Source organism: Aspergillus piperis (genome assembly GCF_003184755.1).
Source record: "Aspergillus piperis CBS 112811 unplaced genomic scaffold BO85scaffold_11, whole genome shotgun sequence".
Taxonomy (NCBI): Eukaryota; Fungi; Ascomycota; class Eurotiomycetes; order Eurotiales; family Aspergillaceae; genus Aspergillus; species Aspergillus piperis.
In genome coordinates this window covers 89,261-110,347 of record NW_020291601.1, presented here as the reverse complement: position 1 = coordinate 110,347, position 21,087 = coordinate 89,261, and the positions used below count along the sequence as shown (strand labels likewise).

The 21,087-nt window shown below is 42.6% G+C and overlaps 7 protein-coding genes across 7 annotated transcripts; 4 read left to right on the top strand and 3 right to left on the bottom strand.

Annotated features, from left to right (window-relative positions):
- Positions 1-82: 82 nt before the first annotated feature.
- On the top strand, positions 83-1,596 carry BO85DRAFT_422451 (geranylgeranyl pyrophosphate synthetase; the record flags this gene model as incomplete). The annotated part of the gene is made up of 2 exons (XM_025657964.1): positions 83-395; positions 446-1,596. Exons 1-2 carry the CDS (start codon positions 143-145, stop codon positions 1,594-1,596), a joined length of 1,404 nt encoding a protein of 467 aa, XP_025514558.1. The 5' UTR covers positions 83-142.
- A 1,168-nt stretch (positions 1,597-2,764) lies between these two features.
- On the bottom strand, positions 2,765-3,872 carry BO85DRAFT_469350 (2EXR domain-containing protein; the record flags this gene model as incomplete). The annotated part of the gene is made up of 3 exons (XM_025662327.1): positions 2,765-3,332; positions 3,378-3,546; positions 3,623-3,872. 3 exons carry the CDS (start codon positions 3,870-3,872, stop codon positions 2,765-2,767), a joined length of 987 nt encoding a protein of 328 aa, XP_025514557.1.
- A 607-nt stretch (positions 3,873-4,479) lies between these two features.
- Positions 4,480-5,601, bottom strand: BO85DRAFT_373664 (terpene synthase family protein; the record flags this gene model as incomplete). The annotated part of the gene is made up of 4 exons (XM_025656091.1): positions 4,480-4,867; positions 4,931-5,184; positions 5,239-5,267; positions 5,316-5,601. 4 exons carry the CDS (start codon positions 5,599-5,601, stop codon positions 4,480-4,482), a joined length of 957 nt encoding a protein of 318 aa, XP_025514556.1.
- A 1,116-nt stretch (positions 5,602-6,717) lies between these two features.
- BO85DRAFT_422447 (cytochrome P450) lies at positions 6,718-8,586 on the top strand (the record flags this gene model as incomplete). Its single annotated transcript, XM_025657963.1, has 5 exons — positions 6,718-6,879; positions 6,932-7,054; positions 7,116-7,197; positions 7,247-7,918; positions 7,963-8,586. 5 exons carry the CDS (start codon positions 6,718-6,720, stop codon positions 8,400-8,402), a joined length of 1,479 nt encoding a protein of 492 aa, XP_025514555.1. The 3' UTR covers positions 8,403-8,586.
- A 726-nt stretch (positions 8,587-9,312) lies between these two features.
- On the top strand, positions 9,313-10,557 carry BO85DRAFT_450044 (uncharacterized protein). Its single transcript, XM_025660291.1, has 2 exons — positions 9,313-10,060; positions 10,108-10,557. The coding sequence occupies exons 1-2, from the start codon at positions 9,384-9,386 to the stop codon at positions 10,481-10,483; spliced, it is 1,053 nt and encodes a 350-aa protein (XP_025514554.1). The 5' UTR covers positions 9,313-9,383; the 3' UTR covers positions 10,484-10,557.
- Positions 10,558-10,671: 114 nt separating this feature from the next.
- On the bottom strand, positions 10,672-14,536 carry BO85DRAFT_496496 (glycoside hydrolase family 18 protein; the record flags this gene model as incomplete). The annotated part of the gene is made up of 8 exons (XM_025663959.1): positions 10,672-11,064; positions 11,123-11,221; positions 11,297-11,577; positions 11,661-11,906; positions 11,968-12,483; positions 12,519-13,609; positions 13,639-14,347; positions 14,485-14,536. The coding sequence occupies 8 exons, from the start codon at positions 14,534-14,536 to the stop codon at positions 10,672-10,674; spliced, it is 3,387 nt and encodes a 1,128-aa protein (XP_025514553.1).
- A 682-nt stretch (positions 14,537-15,218) lies between these two features.
- On the top strand, positions 15,219-16,445 carry BO85DRAFT_439156 (uncharacterized protein; the record flags this gene model as incomplete). Its single annotated transcript, XM_025658699.1, has 9 exons — positions 15,219-15,257; positions 15,339-15,391; positions 15,471-15,554; positions 15,723-15,883; positions 16,070-16,082; positions 16,129-16,159; positions 16,192-16,194; positions 16,306-16,355; positions 16,436-16,445. 9 exons carry the CDS (start codon positions 15,219-15,221, stop codon positions 16,443-16,445), a joined length of 444 nt encoding a protein of 147 aa, XP_025514552.1.
- Positions 16,446-21,087: the final 4,642 nt, after the last annotated feature.

Genomic DNA, 21,087 nt, shown 5'->3' with positions numbered 1-21,087 from the left:
TGACCGGGGTGCGATCGCGGGCCATGCTTTGGTACCCGGCGAGCACTCCTCGATCTCGACTATGCCCAACCCCACCTGGTATCATTGGTGAAAGATCAACTCAATCAACCTGGAGATTCTATCAACCACAGCGAATATCATCATGTGGAGGGCTCCATCAGGCCTTTATCCACCCAAACCTCGCGGTGCTCGGCGCGGCTGGTCGGGTGCCAGACAACCTGGGAACAGACAAGGCTCAGCTGTCAAATCCCCCGCGCCCCCATACGGTCCTCTACTGTTGGAGATTGACAATACTGAACTCGAGGGATCCGAGGAATGCCCCCAAATTACATCCTGCGAGTATGTCAGTTCGTACACATGGCTAGGCCGAGCCTCACCATCAATTCTCGTACCCGGTATGTTTCCCCCTGCCACCCGGCGGTCACTGGCGCAATAATAGTGACAGAAATCACTCTGCAAGGCGAACCGCCTATCTGGAGCCCCGCAACCGAAGGCCGCCAGCTAAAACCCGACCGGGGGGAGTACTTTCGCGATCCTAATGCGGCCAGGTTTCCTTCTTATCCGTGGCAGGCTTCCGTTGAGGCAATCAAAAGGCAGAGCCCAGACTACGATATCGCCAATATCGATATAGTAACCTGCTCCAGTATTCTCGGAAACCTCGTCCGGTTCGCTCGAGGCGTGGACAAAGACTTCAGGTTCATAATGGAAACGGCTGGAGATAGCGTATTCTTCATCCGAAGGGAGAATTCGCCCACAGATCTGATCCCAGATGTCCGTGGTTACGGTCATACATTCCTTGATGAATATACAATGTGGGGACCGGGACTTGCTGGTTCCGAATCACACCAGCGAATAATAAAGTATACCTTTGGAGGCCTGGACCTTCTCCTTCGATTCGAATCAGATGGTTATGTTCCGAAGCAGTCCCCAGGAATGTCATTCAGTAACCTACAGATAAGCAGGGACACCTCGTCTGGGAATGTAGACCCCGACATTGGTGGCTTGATAGCAAGGCTTCAAGAAGACCACGGTCCTGTTCCTGTTGAACACCCCGGAAAACTTACGATTCAGGAAGGTAAGCGACGGGTCCACCAGCGTGATATCATTGATATTAAAACTCGGTCAATGGTTGACTTCAAGACAAAGGCCATCAAAAAAGAAATTGATATGACCGACCTAACCCCTCGTCTGTGGGTATCCCAGATCCCGACCCTTATCGTGGCCTATCACAACCGCGGTCTGTTTGAGGAGATCCGAGTACAGGACATGCGAGACGAAATCATTCGGTGGGAACGAGAAAATGAAGAAATGCTGAGACGGGTGGCTTGGCTGCTCCACGAGCTGGTACATTATGCAAAAAGTTCAATGACTAGTCTGGAAGTCTGTCGGTCTGGTGCAGGCCCTATCCAAATACGACGAGTCACGGGTGATAGGCCTATGGCTCTAGCGCCGGAAACGAAAGCGAAGTTGACAGGAAGAGTTAATCCGGACGTATCCGACCACAGATGCATTTCATCGCGTGACGATAACTTTTCTAATCGACAGCTTGTCTTCGATAATTCAGATCTGGAGACCGAGTATGATGCGAGAGACTAGACTGCCTGTCCAGTGTACGGTGGTTCTCGTTAGCCTTGCCTTTTTATTTCCTGCAGCATCCTGATTCATCTAGGTTATATTTACTACTCAATAGCGTGTAATAGGATTAGCACACAATATGTTAGCCCACAGTCTGAGGTACACCAAAGAAAGAATCTTTCTAGGCATAGTGTAATAAGGACTGGCGACGTGAAGATGCTCATGGCTATAGATAATGAAGCTCATAGAGGTTGGCAGGTGGATATAACAGCTGACAACACTAGTATCATTACTAGTAGTAGTAGCTCTATCAGACCTTCCTTCACTGCGCATGAATTACCCCTCGTAATATATATTTTTCTAGTAATGCTCAAGCCTCAAAGTAACTGTACTATCCAGGCTATCCCCTGAGAAAAGAAGCGTAGAGCTATCGAAAATGAAGCTAGTATCACTTCACGGTTGTAGTGTAGAGCTATAATTGCCTAATAGATCTGACCCGCACTGTCCTGGTAGAGCCCTTGCACTATGAGGCAGTCACCAAAACAAGTGGTCTGACAACTACATCGTATTACTTCTCGGTAGCCGGTCGTAAATCAACACTTGGGATCAAACGGATGAATCTAAGCGCTGGCAGAGAATGATTCTAGCTTGTATCCGGAAGGGCGAAGGCATTAGGGGATGCATGGACCTCAACTCCACGTCAGGCTAAGCAATGTTCAATGGCTGAATGTATATAACTTAGCAAAGTTGGTTTGAATCGTGACATAGTAGATCACAATGGCTGGACTTTCGTGGACGGTCATTGCCTACATGGCCTGTATCAGCCTGATAAGGGCATCTACTCAGTATAGGTAACTCCTATATCGATTGGCACTCTGGCCGCAAATATTTAACTCTGTCAAAATACCCAAAACAGCGACATGAAGATTAGGCAACTGATGGAATAAGCAGCCAAGGAAAGCAACGATAATCTGAAAAAAAAAAAAGATACATACTAACGGTGGTAAGTCTGATTTAAAACAGCGCTGACTGATTGTCAGTAGTAGTGAAGGAATATAGTACTCAAATATAGAAAGGATGCGATTTTACTTCACACTACATGAGTCACGATGCGAACTTTAGTTTGTGAGGACGGCGGAGTTCCGTTCAAGACCCCTCTACTACGTATAAATGCCCTGTTAGCTAAAGTCTACCGGCCGGTGCACCTGATCCCCATCCGATGGCGGAAGAGAATCATCGGCTGGAAGACGGGCATTTCGTCCAAAACTCCCTGTATCCAAGGATTGTCCCGGTTGAGCGTATATTTGGATTGAAAGTAATCGAAAGTCTCCTCATCATCTTGCCAGTCGTAGCCAGGGTAGGGCGGAAGGAACAGCACGTCACGATCTGGAACGCTTACCGGGGCTCTGGCCTTGGCCTCTTCAGCCATCCGGTAGAATACATTCCAAACCCAGCCACGGTCAATGTATTCCTTCCACAGCGCGAGTCGGTCACGCAGTGGCTGGTGATCATCTTCCAGAAGCGCGAAGAACTCTGCGGCGGCCGCCTGCTGGATCTCTCGGGTCCATGGTGTTATTGGAGCGGCAGGACCAGTAGTGGTGCAGGTGGTGATAATAGTGGGGTTTTGCGTTCGCCAGAGCTGATGGTAACGTTGCAGGGTTTTTGAGTCATTGGGATCGAGGTAGCGCACAGGGTCCAGCTCGAATTTCCCGAACAACCCGGACCGCAGTGTTTCAGCGTCGTCCTTGAAGTCAAAACTGACAGTCCGTATTAAAAGCAATCAGTGGTCGCGCATTGCATACTTGTCCAGTGCAGCAACGCGAACGCTGCCGGCGAAGAAGGGTTCGTCGAATTTTTGCCGAAGGTGTCGGTCAGTGATGGAGATCGGATTGTGCACTGCTTTCCGAGTCACCGCGCAAAAGTATGGGATTGCGTTGTCCTCGTCGTTCCAGAGATATGCGCCCATTCCTCCTTCGTCCCATTTGAAATGCAGAATATCGATTCACGGTCGGAAGAACGTGCTCGTATGCGGCGGGATAGTACGGACGCGGGATCTCGGCGTCCGCCTCAGGGTTGTAATATTCTCGAAGAAGCAGCAGGCGTGACTCCTGGCACACAGCTGCAAGGGCCAGAAGTCGGAGGTGATAGCCATGATGGACCCCACAAAATCTACGGCAGGGTTCATTGTCACAGATCGGACGATCAAATTCTACTATCTGAGGGCTCGGGAGGCATAATCGCCAGATTGCATCTCGTATTTCCCAGGGCAGCTGTGGGAAGAACACGAACGACTTCATCGAGCCAGTAGAGGTGAACAATGCTGATTTTTCTGTGCCGAGGAATCTGTTCCCTCTACCCGAATTTCTGAGCAGAAGAGGAGAAGGGAGGAGGAGTGGATGGGAGAAAAGTTGGAAGTCAAAATTTAAATATGACTTTTTATTTTACTTATGCCAGTAATTTTTATCTACCAGGATTAGAACTAGAGAATCTTAATGAAATTTTAATGAACAATTCCAACATAAATAACAAATGTGAATATATATTATATATATAAATATTATGTATTTTTTTTCTATATATTCATGATATACAGGCAGCAGACTAGAGCACAAATTTCTTGATTATTCTGAAAATCCAGATATAAAATCTTAATATTATTATTCTATAAGTATATTTATTCTTAAACATGTTGATAATTTAATATTTTATTGATATATATGAAAACTATTTATAAAGTCCTATTGAGGATGGTTTCTGTAATATTAGTAATTTTTTTCCCTATGATCTGTCTACCGAGTATCCCTCAATCATACCTCGGCTAAAATCTTATGATATATATAGTCCACTTCGTATACATATTCATGATCATATTCATGATTATATTCATTCATTACGTTGATAAACCTAGACTCTATATCTCGGAGCAGTAGCATGCCAGTAACAACTTCCCCCAACATACAACTCAATCGCATCAATATACTGCATCACCGCAGCACTCGGTCCATCATCTAAAATCTCTCTCTTCAACCTCGCCGCCTTTTCCTCCTCATCCACAATCAATCCCCTAAGTAGAGACTTTGCAATAGTATCAGGAACATTATACTCATTCATGAGCACGCGGACAGCATTCCTCATCCGGTCCGTTAGTTGGTCCTTTTCGACAGTCCAGGAGTAGTAGTCGTTTGTGAGGCCGAGGATGATTCCCATAGAGAGATCGAAGGAGGCGATTTGGGCGTATTCGGCATCAGTTAGGGTTAGATCCATTCCCCACCGGATGAAGAAGGATGATATCCTAGGTGAACACCTTCGTTAGACAGGGTATGAAGGTGAGGAGTATAGAGGGGGGTAGTCTAACCAGTATCCACAATTAGCCACCCGATACGGATTATACTTATCCATTGTCGTGAAATCCTCATCGCTGGCATCGAAGGTTCTAAGGTAGTTGGTGAGGACTTTGACAACTGCCGGTGCGGATGCTGGGTCTACGCCACAGGCTTTCTGGACGAGCAGTCCGAAGAGCATTTCGCGGGAATTGAAATAACCGATATCAGCCTTGATGAGGTTTTCAAAACTCATTGCCTCGATGAGGATGTCGTGTTTGGCCATTGCCTGTAAAATACATTATTAACCAGACCTACCAAAACGAGAACTAGGAATAATTACTGCTTTATGCTCCAGTTCCTCGGTAACATCTTCACCGGTTAGCTTTTTGTAATCCACGTAGAAAACACAGTACACACCATCATTTATCCACGCCAGCTCAATGATACACGAAAGCAATATCAACCGATCTGGAAAGGCAGTACAGTGGCAAATAGCGAAAGGATTGTTATCGGGGTTTGAATGGCGGATCTTAGCTTTCTTCCACTCCTTTGATCCAGAAGAACAAGAAGCGTCGATGACTTTGTTGATGGCTGTCTCGACTTCCACGGCGTTGTTGGCAATGCCGGCAGGGTAACAACTGAAGTGCTCGGGGACGTCGAAGGCATTGATATCGGTCCAGGTTACACTCATTTTTGAGTGCATTGTGGGTTTTCGGACTTGGTTGGGGGAGGGATATTGAGTTGAGTTGATTGAACTGAGATTGATGGAGACAGAGCTGAGACAGGAAGGAGACATTTATTTTTATTAAAAAAGAAGCTCAACCGACCAAGCTACTCTCCTCCCTAAATACTATTATCACTATTGATTTCTTACAGAGTTCGTAATATTAAACTAAATCTTCACACCCCGTACAAAACCTTGTACTTCGACACGAGCCCTGAATGGATCTAGCTACTGCCAACATCTATTTAGGCTATGCGCGATAACGTGCCATTGTCTGATTGGTTAGAAAGAATTGACTTATCACATTGAATAGATTTTTCAGCTGAGCCACTACTCTGCTGAAACAACCCACATCTGGCCTTGCCCATTACCAGGATTTGGGCAGTTGATACGTATCAAGCTGTGCTGCAACCTACACCAATTAGGTTAAACTAAAACAGGCGGGGCTATTCTCACCGCCAATCATAAGGCTTTATAGTTCGATCTCCATTAAGGCTGTGACTCCTGTGATCAGCTTTTACCGCTTGTCTAAGCCAATGAAAAAACAATATGGTGAACTACATCTCGGTTACAGAATCACTCCTACATACCTCCACTGCAGATCCACAAAAGCCACGATGCACGCCAAATGTGTGTAATGAACGTGGGAGTACCAACCCAAATAATCCCATGCCCTTATTGGTAGAAATCGTGTATGTTACAAATACGTTGTTTAGAAAATAGACTGCGGCTGTAAGTTGAGTGTTTTTTTTGGTAAATGTGTGGGCAGAGGTGGGGGTTTTCAAGGTATGAGCGTTTATTATCGCAGCCTGAATGATTACAGGGATCATGGCTGAAAGGTTACAGCTCGGGATGTAACGCCAACATGCAGTTCGCATTTGCCCAATGAGAGAAATGCCTCATTAATCTTCGGGTATCTGGTGCTTAGTATCAGATGCGATGTGATTTGAGACTTGGAAAGATGTCTGAAGATAGTTCCTGAACATATAAAGATCATGTTGAGCTCAGAGAAAGGTCCAGTGATCGATCCAACAGTCTCAGAAAATTTATCTACCAGGTTTTTTACTTCTCTATTATTATTTCCAATTTCTCCTCATGCTTTCACTTACTCTTGTTGGGGTGTTAGCCCAAGGTAACTGGATGTTCATCATGTACCTGCCATTTCTATCTTGTGCCCTGGCCCTTCTCGCTGTATTGAAAAGACGTCTCTCAAATAGGCCGGGAGAGAAGGAAATTCTACAAAATGGATATAAAAAGGTTTTCTACACGCCACTAAAGTTATATTCTTTACGCTGCTCACTCGTCGTAGTTCAAAGACACATCGATCTGGAGAATGCAGACATCAGACTATCCTTTGTACATTTTGCCAAACAAATATCTTCCGTTGCTTAGGCTGGAAAAGCGGGTTGATCTTCCCAGTCATGTGCATGATGTGAGTTTTATCTTGGTATTGCTCTTGCTCTCTATGAAGCACTGCTGATGACTCCATATAGCAATACCAGTCGAAGTATACCAATGCAATGTGCTCTTCGTCATTTATGAAGTGTACACAGGTGAATTTGAATAACAATCTTGGTAGATCTATTCAATACTGTTAAATATCATGATATTAACTGTAATATAGCTACCATACTCCCTGATGTAATCGAAGAGATGCACCGCGCCATGACCCGCGAACTCCCCTCTTCGCACAAATGGCAATCGATCCTAGCATTCGAAAAACTGCTTCGCATCATCGGCTCCGTTTCAGGGCGAGTGAATGTTGGCCCCGAAATCAGCCGGAACGCAGAATGGCTCAATCTATACACACAGTATCCGATTAACTTTTTCGCATCAATTTCAGCAATCACGCAATGGCCCAGATTCCTCCGTCCTCTGGTTCAATATACACTGCCACAACTACGACGCGTAAATACAATGAAAGCGAGAATGAGCGAGATTCTGGCGCCAGAGTTTGCGAAGAGACGGAAGGCGAAGATTAGTGAATCCAATAAACCGAACACGATGTTGCAGTGGGTTTGGGATGATTCTACTGAGAAGGATAGGACGAATGAACATCAGAGTATGATTCAGATTCTGGCGACGGTTCCCACGACGTACACGGTTGCTTTTGCAGCTACACAGGCGTTGTTCGATCTGGCGGCGAGACCAGAATATATACCTATCATCAGGGAAGAGTTTGAGTCTGTTTGTGACAGTTGCGAGGAAAAGCGACCGACAAAGGAAGCATTCGGGAAGATGACCAAATTGGACGGTTTCTTGAAAGAGTCCCAACGCATCACGCCCCTCGCTTTGGGTACATCTTCAACCCTCCCTCCAACCTACTTTCTAACCTATCAGTAGTATCCTTCGAACGCAAAGCCCTTGAAAACATAGACCTCGCAGACGGTACGCACATCCCCAAAGGATCCCACATTGCCGCCCCATCCTACCACATCGGCCTCGATGAGTCGCACTTTTCCTCTCCCGAGACATTCGACGGCCTACGCTTCCACAACCTCCAACAAGCCGAATTTGAAAGGACAGGAAAGCCCAGCACAAAGTATCAATACGTTGCTGTGAATGAGACGTCGCTGCATTTTGGATACGGCCTGCAGGCTTGTCCGGGGCGGTGGTTTGCCGCCATCGTGTTGAAGTTATTGCTGGGCTTGTTGGTAATGCAGTTTGATGTTAAGTTGATGGATAAGGGAGAGGGAAGACCAAAGAGTGAGATTGATCGGTTTTTCATTTATCCTGATTCAACCAAAATGGTTGTATTGAGGAAAAGAGAGGGTGTTTGATCGGGTTAGGGTATCATCAACACATTGGCTCGTCTGGGGCTAGGGTGAACTGTACTGTAGCTATGAAGCTGCTGTTGTCGGATTTATTGATACTACCACATTATTATATCCAAGCCCCTTGAAGCAATATAGTGAACCTTTTGATCAATGAAGCACTGGGTGCCATAGCCAGTCAACATCCTGATAATAAGATCATAGTTATAGCTTGTAATCATATGATTAAGTATATATATGGGGAAACGTAAACTTTTGACATACCGCTATAGACTGCCTTGGCTGGATCTTGAGACTACAGTCACGTGGCCTCAGCGGCTTGGATGAGTGCCGTAGACAGCTAGGCAAGGAGAAAATGGTGCAGGTTAGGCGATCGATGACTCACCTCCAGGAGCAGGTTCCAGTTCCCTTTTGAACCTGCATTCTGTATATCCCACTTAAGGTCAGCATCATTCCTTCCACCTTCACCAAACAGCCGATCCACTTGGCAGGACTTCAAGAGCTAGGGCCGTCAAAAGAGTGACTGGGAGCTCAAGGCCTCCTGGGACCCTATATATACTCAAGACAAAACGCTGATACACTTAGACAATTTATTGGGTCCTTGCTGCTGACGGAAGAAGCATTGATAATTCAAGCTTCCAAAGGTTGAACCTCTGAGATAAATTGCAGATAGTATGTCGTAGTGTGAACTGCGGATATGATACGTCCCGTGCGGGTTGTGTTAAGATTCATGTGAATTACCTGTGTATTTTTCGGAAACCTTGGCGTTTCCGCAAAAACGCCCGTGGACCCTGTGAGACCTGCGTTTGTCGCGTATTCCAAGGTTGTACTAGGGCCAGTAGCTCGAAAACCATGCATGGGTATAAAGACCGGTCGCATCCGCATATAATCCACCCTTTGGTTTCATAGGATCAACCTCGGAAATCCAGCCGTGGACGTGAACAATAACTTTGGAGACGTTGGCAAAGCTATCCCTTTCTGCCCACCATGGCCAAAACACTAGAAGAGTTTGCTCAATTAGAGCCTCTCTGGGACAAAGCAATCCAGCATCCAGCGGAAATTTCACCTGATGAAAAACACCAGCTGATGCAATGGCCGCCTTTAGAAGAGATGCAGGCCAACACAACCAAATACTTGGGTATGTCAGTTGAAAACTTGCTTCAAAAGGCAGCTACGGACCGTCAATCCCTCACATACGCGGAATGTCGTCTGATTCACGATCATTTCCGCATTACGCGAATTCTTGACAAGGGTGATCAATTCGCGTGGCTGCAGATGCGTCCTGATCTTTTCGATAAGCTGAAACAGGCACAAGAAGCAGTTCTTTCACCAATAGAGCTTCAGGCCATTCAAGCTGTGAATGAGGTATTTCCTCAGAAAAAGTATGATGAGTATATGGCAAGGCATGAAAAGCGAAAACAAGAACCATTCCCAGATCTGAAAGACTGGGTGCGAAAGATTGTCGTTCGAGAAGATGATAAGAGCTGGGGCTATGTCTTTTACCATCAGAAAGGAATGGCCAGACTGGATGAGTTTAGGGCGCTATTTGCCGAGGTCCTTGAGATGTCTTTCTTTTTTGAGGGATATGAAGAGATACACGACCACAAATTCGCTCAATTTGTCCCATTCGACGCCGATGAAAGTGACATCGGCCATTTACAGCAGTGAGTTTTCCTACATAATATTAAAGACATTGCTAACAATCAGCCAGAGACTTTCGTGATCGCCGCGAGAGGGGTGACTTAAAGCCCGGTGTTCTCAAAAATGTGTTCTTCTTGTTGACAGACGAGGCCCTTTCAGCTTGTGGCACATATGGCCCAGATATGTACTATGGATGGATATGGGCAATTGATCCGGACTGGCCTCTGTCGCGGCCAGATGAGGATGGCTATGATGGCCGCCTCAAAATCAGCATCACCCAGATCTTTTACCGTTTCTACGAATTCATGTCTGATGGTTTCTCGCTCAGAGAAATTTGGCAGGATTTCCATTACGTCAATGCTAACAAATTGTACCCAAGCTCTTGGCGGGAGCCAACTTCCTGGCACATTACCCGACTTGAGAATTCCAAATGGCCATACAACTGATCTGATGCATGTGTGTCCTTGCTGATTTTTATGTACATAGTACTAGATAGTAAGCATCATATAAACATTGAAAATGTGTCATCATCCGTAGAAAATGTATTCTTCTTTCCGCCCATCTTTTCCAGTCATATCATTGGAAAATACTCCACCTTCCTCCTTTCTGTCAGCTAAAAACCAACTTGAAGCAACTAGCTACCTGATGTGTGCATAAAAACGAAGATTGAGTCGTCAAAAATCACTCTTAGTCGAACCAACTCTTTGAGCTCCTCCTGATCACCCATGTAGGTTGTTGCGACCTGATATGCATGCGATCCCGGGGTAGCTGCATTTTGCACCGCTTGCCATGTGACAAGTAGCTCATCAATACGCGAATTAAGCCAATTGGAGGCCCACTCAGCCATTCGTCGCATGAAATTTGTCATGAAAGTTCTAAACAGATTAGGCGCACTGAAGTCTCTTTGCCCGAACACACTGTTGACTGCTTTTTGGAACACACGCAATTCGTAATTAGCCGCACCATATGTGTCAACAAGGTGACGGTTAACAAGCTGCTGGTTCAAGTACTCGAACACAGCTGTAACCTGAATTTAACGAATGAAGTTAGCACATAAATGAATGATTGAAGGAGGCTTCGCGTACCATTCGTATTTCATTGATTACAGCCCGTCCAGCTCTCTCATCTGCCACGTTTAGATTCCTCCAAGTATCATCATCAAGCGGCTGCTTCCCTGCGAAGAGCTATAATCAACCGTTTAGCGATTTTCTCTTTACTGCATCAAAATTGCAAGGAGAAGGCTTATCATATTAACATACCCTTCCTTTCATCGAGTTCAAGTGAGTTTCAGTATTAACTAATCGAGCGGGGTTAATCTTTGGGCCGAGACTGTCAAATATCCGAATAATTGGAGTTCCAGTTGCTGTGGTTTGGCCGCTAGCCCATGTCGAATAATCCTGATTCAGTAGTTGTGCAATGTCCCAGGGCATACGTTTGCTCCCAGTGCTGAAGTCTGGCAAGCCCTGCACAGCAGGTAAAGTTCCAGTAACCATAAATTCAATTGAGCGAGGAATCAATTGAAGCTCGATAATATGCTCAGCTATGAAGAAGTAGAAGGGTTAATACATGTACCATATCGCCCCATGGGAATAATTCAATGCATCATGATTTGGGAGCACTTACTGACCCACGTCCAAAGATTGTTGGGCGCGTTAGGATCAATAGAGGTATCAGTGCATACATGTTGATTTGCGACCGCAAATCGCACTGTTAGTCCATTGGCATTTGCAAGGTTGTTACCATTGCCACCATTTGGATAGGCCACTGATGTAATAATCATGATTCGCTGCTGTCCAGTAATTGGGTCAGTACCGCAATCAACGGTGAAATCCCTGGGAGCTCCATCACATTTGTCCAGACTGTGAAAAGCTCGTTTGGTTGATGCACCATTCGTTCCGTAGGTATCGGGGTCAATATTCATCATCAAAACCGTCAAGATCGCTGATAGCGCAGACTTCATCTAAAGTACTGGGAGCTGTACAATCCTTGATCATCTGGTTCCAGTACTCTAGGTTGCAAATGATGCGACCTGCAAGATCCTCTGCAACTACAGAAAACAGTTCACCTGTAGCATCTCTCAAAAATGGTATAAGGGTGGAAGTCGCTAGATAAGTGTACCGAGCGGCAATTACTTCGTTCCACACCTTGATTTCCTTGACGGCTTTGTTTGTCCTGCTGGTCATGCGATAGGTGTAGATGATATCAGTCGCAACAATCAGAATGGAATTGCTCATGAAGAGTACTTGTTGATCTTGACGTTTCTCCAAAGATGTTCCCGAGGTGCCAGCATACCGAGGTGCATATTCTATAGGCAACATGTCTGTGAAGCCTCTTTTATCGTAGCCCACACCAAAGGTATCATCGTAGCCGTACCCATAGCCGGTAGAGCATGTAGGATTTTTCAACCAGTTTTTAAGATCAGCCGTCCAAAGCTCCACCATAGGGTCTACCTTTTTTGGGTCGTGGTGTAGTTGGGAGAACAGCACTTTGCACGGGAGCCAGTTTTTTTGTTACAAGTATTGTAGTGCTCCATAGCTACCCGTACTTTGTCCTTGGGACAGCTTGAGAAGCAGTAGCCACTCCCACCACTTCCACTACCACCATCGGCAGGAATGACTTGGTATCCTGTTTCGCTATAGTCGTCAAGCCACTCGCAGTCGTCGCAAGTCATGTTTTCATCAGAGCTGTCACAGCAATATTTGCGCTCCTCATTCAGGTTGGTTCTCCAGTCGCCACCGCAAGCCGATCCTCCATTGCCATTGCATGACTTAAGGAGAACATCGGTCTTTTCTGCTGGGCATTTCCATGAATCGCATTCGAATGAAGCACCCCATTCGCATTTCTCATAGAGCGCAGTACTCTTTTGACCACTCGTACAGCAGGCAGCTTGGTAATTACCAAATGCAGTTGAACATCCACGATCGGTCCCGCCAAGTTCAAAACTACCATCTGGACACTTGCCTTCACAGTCACCGTTGTTGAAAGTGTACCAGCCGCAAGTCGGAGCATCTTGATCAGGAGGGCAGCACAGACGATGGTCCTGATTTTTGAAGATACAGCCTCCATCATCAAGCATCCACTCACCATCATGATGTCTATCATCGTCATGACGGCGGAGCAGAACCCATCCATCTGGGCAGAGGTCTCCACAGTTTGTCCATTTGCACTGATCATGTTTGATTTTGATTGTGTCGTCTGTTTTGATTGTGTCGGGCAGAGCTTTAAACTTGCGTTGGGCTGCTTCTCCCAGGGCAAGGGAGTAAGTCCCATTGGTATGGTCATGGCTTACTGCCCATACCATAAGGCCACCTAAGCATTTCCCTCGGGCAAAGTCGGCTTTGAGCTTGAAGGTGTCGATATCATCATAGGATACCCATTGATTATCATCCCATGTGATCATCTTCACTGCAGCATCTTTATCGTATGTGATTCTGGGGCGTTTTCCCGCGATAATTTCGTCAATCTCGGAGTTCATCAGAATCCCAACCTCATGACTGCAGTCTCCAGCCTCCGCCCCGGACGCAAAAAGGCAGCCAGGCTTAGTACATGATGGGTCTGCAATCGTATATGCTCTGCCGTAAAATGCTATTCCAAGAACTACCTGATCCGGTGGAATATTGTATTGTTTCGCCATAGTAGATCCAGAGAAGCTTTAATCTCAGTGAGATTGGTATGCGCGTCGAGGAATTCACCAGTCCATTTGTTTCCTTTGTCCCAAGTTCCATGAAGATCGTAGGTCATGATATTGAAGAAGTCCACACTTTTCTTCATATTTCCGATGTCAAAGTGTTGCAAGTACCAGAAAGAGGCAGGCAGAGTTATACTAAGACCATCTCGACCACCAGTTCTTTTGAGTGCCGCTTTGAGATTCTTTAAGAACTTGGGAAAGTTGTCAAAGTCTTCTGGACGACCACTTCGATCGTCCGCTGCTGGATATTCCCAGTCGATGTCTACGCCATCCAAGTCATATGTGGACATGAACTTTGTGAGAGAATTAAAGAACTTGTTTTGATTAGATGTCGATGCGGCCAGGTCAGAAAATGTCGTTGCAGTTGGGCCAAGGTCATTATAGCTCCAACCTCCAATAGCGATATACACTTTGAGATCAGGATCTTCTTGCTTGAGACGGGCGACTCGCTTGAATAGCTCAATATCTGCAGTCAAAGAAGGTCGAACCTCGAATGTATCTGGGTCAATGACTGCAAAGGCCACATTGATATGGGTATAAACTCCCAAAGGAATTTGCTCCGGCCAGAACTGCTTGCATCGACGCCGAGTGCTCCAAGTCTCATAGTATCCAACTACACGCTCTAATGTGTGCGTTGAATTATTGCAAGAGGGCTGTTTCACTGTTTTCTTCCCACAGAATTCTGACGTTGTTCCACAGAAGCCAAACTTTGAGCAGCATACGTTCAGAGGACAAGATGATTTTTCGGACCAATCTAACCCAAAGCCCGGGTCACATTCTGCTTTTCTTTCACAGCTAGCAACACAGTCATCTCCGCAGACTAAGAAAGGGCTTTTGTTAGATATTGAAAACCAAGTATGTAGCGATCCAAAAACTTCTCATTGAGTACTTACACTCCGGTCCAAGTCCACAGAATCCAAATTTGTTACAACAGCCTTGTGCACATGGGTTGTTGGCATCACAACCTAGCTTGTAGTCGCAGGTATCAACACAGTCTGCGCCACAGAAGTCATCACCAGTGCCGCAGTGACCATGCTTCGAACAGCATCCAGTTGCACAGGGATTCTCTTTACTACAGTTCTGTCCTGCGGTCTGAGCAATGAGAAAGCACAGGAAAAATAAAAGATATACCAGCCGGGGGCGTGAAAGGAAGCCTATGGTTTTTATAATGAAAATAGAAGCACCAAATAGCTCCTAAAACCAACTCCTGAAAAGCTTCCAAGATATGATGGGATTATACTAATAGTAAACAACAAAAGGCATCCCAAAGTTTTCTTTCCAGGACTACTAGTACCATTTGTAAGTTCTAAGAAAGACTAGCTTAAGCAAACCACTGTGTACTAAGACATTGTTGTTATTTTTATCTTAGCTTCAATACTTTTTCAGGATTGAGCAGAAACGTGTGAGTAGTTAGTTAGTATAAAAACCACACAATTAGCTTCAAAAGTGGCAGCACTGTACGGAGTACCTTGCCATCTATAGTAGAAATTACTATGTATGGTCCCACTACTGCCAAGTTAGCTTTAAAACAAGTTAAATGTAATTAAAAACATTAGTCGATGTAACATAGCAATCTTATTAGTATTGTTAATGGGCTAAATGAAAATGTACAGAGATCTCAGACTGACTTATACTTGTCCACTCACTTAATCCAAACAAAGAGCTAGTAAGTTTACCTAGTTAAAGCCCCTGACTAGTACTTCTTCTTCTTGGTGCTAAAATAAGTACCTGCTTGATATTTGTAGTTCTAGATATAATATCAGTGATAATCACAACATTCTTCCAAGTTTCTCAGGAGGGAGATTATTGCAAGAGACAACTAAGTTCATGTTTGTCAAAAATTTTAATTATATTTATTGCTTATAGTGATAATCTTTGTTTTTTTCTCCCAGGATCTGCCTTACCTGCATTTAAATCTAAGGGTTTTCAGGGTCCGAATCTATTTGTCTTGGCGTGTGTTTTACCGGAGCCTCGGCTATCTTATATACGGACGGCAGCGGCTACCGCGGAGGCGTGGGAGCCTCCGCAATCAGCCTCCGCGCCGGACAAGCCCAGAGGGCGTATCTGGGCACTGAGACAGATTCAACCATATATACGGCTGAATTAAAGGATATCGAGATAATCCTTATCCTCGCGGAGAGCACTCTACTGAGATACAGTCCTGGCAAGATCCATATTTTTACTGATAACTAGACTATAATCTAGACAGTAGGGGCCTCCAGCCGCCTATCTAGGCAGCTGTATATAAGAATTATTTATAACAGATTCAGAGCTCTACAAAATACAGATCTTATAATCTATTAGATCTCTGTCTATATAAAGATTGAAAAAAATAAGATTACAGACTCTGAAGTAAAGTAGGTAATAAAATACAGGACTAAACTAGAATAATAAATAATCCAGCTTATATCTACTGCCAAGAGAACCATTCACAGTAAGTTCTAGAAGAAATAAACTAAGTAATAGAAGGTAGGACACATAGTAATATTAATATAAAAATTAATAAAAGTCCTCTCTGAGAAAAAGATACTGATATTCTATAAAAATATTTCTAAATTATATATATCTATAATTATACAGATATATATACAGAGAATTAGACTTATATACTTTCTTTATAAGATTAAAGTGTAAGAGAGTAATTAATATAACTATAAAAAGAAGTTCCAGATTTCTAAATATATATTTCTAGTATACTCTTACTTTATAGAGCTGTGTAATTAGATACTTGATAAGATTATTATATATATAAATCTGGAGGCTATTACTAATTATAATTTAATTATATCAGACCTGCAAGCAATCTGCTATATTACTGAGTTTATACTATAAATAAACTTACTTAAATAGTTTAATCAGGTTAAACTTAATCCTAATTCTGACCCTAATCTTAACCAGGAATATATAGGTCTCAGAACTATAAAAATAAGTACTAAAAATACTGGATAAAAGAAATAAATATACCCTGTTTAAGTCAGCAGAAAAAGTATATATATTAAATAAAATATATATATTAGAAGTAGAAATATAAATGAAGAATAAAGAGAATAAACTTACAGATAACTGGCTAACCAGTTACAATACTTATTTATATCTACTTTTATATGACTACACTTTGCCTTTATATTATATTTAGTTATATTAAACTATAATAATAATCTTTCTATATTATGGCCTGCATTGCTTCATAATTTAAATATTTACTATAAGTTTAAGAGATTTAACAGTGTTCAGAGCCATATTCTTTGCTTTAAATAATAAAGCACCTGCATAGCTAGCATCTTACTTAACAGGCTCGATCAGGTATAAGAATATGAATTGAATTGAATTGAATTGAATTGTGTTTTACCGGAACTACCGGAGCCTGGGGGACGCGAAAAGCTTGGTGTAATTTAATAAAGCTGCTATATAGTAACTTTCAAGCACCCGTATAAGATATATTTGTCAGTATTATTATTGTTTCTTTTGTATTCCATCTGTAAGAGAACTCATTCAAGCACGCGTCAGTTTATTACTAGTATTGACGGTGATTTTGGAAATACTGCCAAAGTACATTCCATAGTCTGAATTTCTAATATTTAATCAGAAATGCTCTCAACTAGAGAACACGGGCATACTTATACGCTTACTAATGTGACGTGGGTGGTCTTTCAGTTAGATTTTAGGGGCCCTGGAGGTTTGCTTTGTTTTTCTTCTCTGTTTCTAAATGGTAAGATTTTAATACCTGAATTCCCAAAGAATAAAAAAGCGTGGCTCATTTTAGGGGTAGGCGAGTTCTGTGGTAACTTGCTCCTCTACTCAGGAATAGACTTTAACAAGTCCCGCAGTACCAGCTAATTACTGGTTCCAGTACTGTAGTACTGCGACTATATCTATTTAAATTAGATAGTTATTTATATAGGAAAGTATTCGGCATGGTAATGCCAAGACGGGGCCAAATTCGGCGAGTTATGAAGCTCTTGTCAAGCCACATATCTTTGAATCTTGGTCCTGAGAATGGAGTAGGCTTGGCAGTTTATTATTTTAGCAGCTTAGTATTCATGATAGAACTGAGACCACCACACGAAGTATACTATATGATACTAATTGACTTATATAGAGAAATCATGATAACTAATGCTATCTTCAGGGCACCTTCTGCGGCCTTGTCAAAGGAAATTATATCTCGCCTAGACAACCCACAAGGCCGGGACCTGACCGACATAAGAAATAAGCTGCAGAGAATATACTTGACTTACTTGGAGTGCATGAAAATAAACTAGTGTCTTTAGAATGTCTTAGAGGTGTTGTGCAGGGTTATATTAGCCATCTATGATTAATGCGAACTAAAGGTTATTTGGTTGTGTTTTCTTGATAAATTACACATAGAGCCAGATAATTCCAATACAGATTTTCCAGTAACCAATAACGCAGTTTTCTCTGTATTAGACAAACTGAAGAGCAGCCGCCGAGATACTTTGACCACTTGTCAGGATCTTGTGTCTCTTTTTCTTGTTCAAATGGCTGCCTGCTATATCAGCTTCTCAGCATGGATATTATATCCACCACTATCTTTACCGACAATATAATAGGACCGAGAGTGCTGAGTCTGACGGCTCTGCTAAACATATTATTGAAGAAGCTCTGAAAGCTTTGAGAATTACTAATAAGTTTCATGTAGAGAATTCTTAATTTAATAAATAAGAATTCCAAGATAATACTTCCCAGGACAAAGGATTAACCGATGTCCTGCTTTCAGACTACTCAGACTTTACAAAGAATATATCACTGGCTCAGCTGAATAGACGCTCATCTACTAATAATTCAAGCTCACTGGGGTCGAACCTAAAATATGGTTATATCTTATCACCCGCAATTGTCAAGGCTGCAAAGGAGGTTGCGGAATTTAAGAAGCCAACCCTTTCGGACATTGATTATGCCTCTATTACATCGAAAATTCACACAAAATGGAGTGCAGGTACAAATGACATGAATATAATGGTCCAGAAGCTATCTCACTCAAACAGACTGGATTAATACACTTCCTTCAGACAGCCAGACGGTCTTCAAGAACCAACTGAAGAAGGTGTTAGTAAAAGAGACACTTCATTGTATTGGATGGCAAGTGTAGAGAAGAATGATGCTAGTCTCTATACAGAATTAGGCTACAAGGTACCATATATTCCATACCAGGTATTGACTTCTCTAATAATACAAACAGATCTGGAGAAACGTGATGGACTATAGAGCTAAAGATATATAATATAATCCAGGCTGAAATTTTATTATGGGATAATCAGTTTAACTATTTATTAAAGAGATGGTATTATTGATGATACTACTGCTATTAATCAAGCAATCTCTGATAGTAACTAATGCAGTACTGATTGCAAATCTAATACTAGATACCCAGCTGTCGTCTGGTTTCCTTCTGGTATTTATCTTGTCAGCAGTCCTGTAATTCAGTATTATAATACACAGTTATTAGGAGATGTATGTATCTATTCTCTTGACTAGTCTTTGATTAAGACTAACTTGGCTTCTTTTCAACTTAGTCTACTAATCTTCCTACAATTTTAGCTGCTTCGAGTTTCGTTGGCCTTGGTATGATTACCTCCGATGTCTATATTGGTGATTCGGAAGAGTAGTACTAGCTTTATCACTTTATATTTGCATGAGTATGTATAATGGGTGCTGATTTGCTGATATTTATACAGGTATCTCAATACTAATAACTTCTTACGAAGTATTAGAAACTTCAAAATGGATATCACGCGTATTGATCAATCAATATACATCTATGTTATTCACTGGCAAGTCACACAGGGTACTTCTCTTGAGAACATTGATTTCTATATGCTGTAAAATGTCGAAGGAAATACCCAACAGATATAAACAGAGAATCTACTTCTTGAATTCTTCATTGGCTGACTTTAATAATAGAGTATTTACATGGAGAATGGCAATGGTGGATTTCTAGCTGATCTTACATTCATTAGGGATAACTTTGGGTATGTAAAGTATTTAAATAATCTACCACCACTAGTTTATTAATCACAAAGCTGACTATATTTTTAGAGTATATTTTAGTAATCAGCAATTCACTACAAGTTATTTAGTGTTTGTGAATTGCAAGACGGCCCTCCAAGTTTACTCTGATTGGGCTTGGATAATGTAAGATGTGGTTATTGGGTCCTGTAGAACCGGAATACTTTTGACTAGAGGTATAAGCTCTCTCTCTTCTTTTTAAAGTATATTAAACTCTATTACATCTTATCTCGTATACTAGATATACTTGAACCATAAGCTAACAAAATATCACCAGACAGGCAGAGCTGCGAGCACCAGACAGTCTCTTGGTTTATTTATTCTTGTGGATGCTATTATAGCTAACACACCAACAGGCATTATTATTTCTTTATTGGCCGAGAATTCAACATCTCTTCTTTTATAAAATGTTGGTTTCTTTAATATGCAAAATTCTGTTATTGATAATGTCTCGTTAAAGATTCTCCTCGCGGGTGGTAACGAAGTTCCAGTTAACAATTAAGACTTTGGCTGAATTATTAATACAAATAAGGAAAGTTCTTTCATCAATGAAGCCAATATCTCTCCTATAAATTATACTGACTCTCTCCTATCAACTGAGCTGGCATATGTCAAGCCCAACTTTTATACTTGTTAATGTCCTAAATACATCAATATCAGACAGAGTTAAATTATCAATCTCAAGACTGCTGGTACTAAAGGTGGCGGTGTGACTGATAATACTACAGTATTAAACAGTATTTTCACTGCAGCTGCAAATATGTCATCTATTGTTTATATTCTATATGGTGTCTATATTGTTACTAATACCATCAAAATTCCTGTTGGATTTTGAATTGTTGGACAGGCTTGGCCACAGATTATAGGGAAGGACAAGAATTTCCAAGATCAGTTATATGCCCGACCGGTTGTTCAGGTTGGTGAGGTCGATGAGTCAGGAGTAGTTGAGATTCAGAACATAATGTTTACTGTGTCTGGAGCTACCGCAGGTGCTATTTTAGTTTAATAAAATATTTATGAGATTATACACGGCTCAGCTGGTCTTTGGGGTATGAATAAATCCAGTAATATAAATCTTTTTTCTAACTGGAGTGCTGACAATATTTACTTAGATTCTTATTTTAGGGTTAGTGGAGCTGTAGGTTCAGAGCTACAGGGAAATAAATATCTGAAGGATGGCAGTATCAACACAGACTGTATTGGTGTATCTGCCCTCCTTTATATTATTTCTAAAGCCTCTGCTTATATCGAGAATTCCTGGGCTTGGATTACCGATCACGACTTGAATACTGTGGATGAGGCTCAGATTAATATTTTCTCTGGTTGCAGCATTCT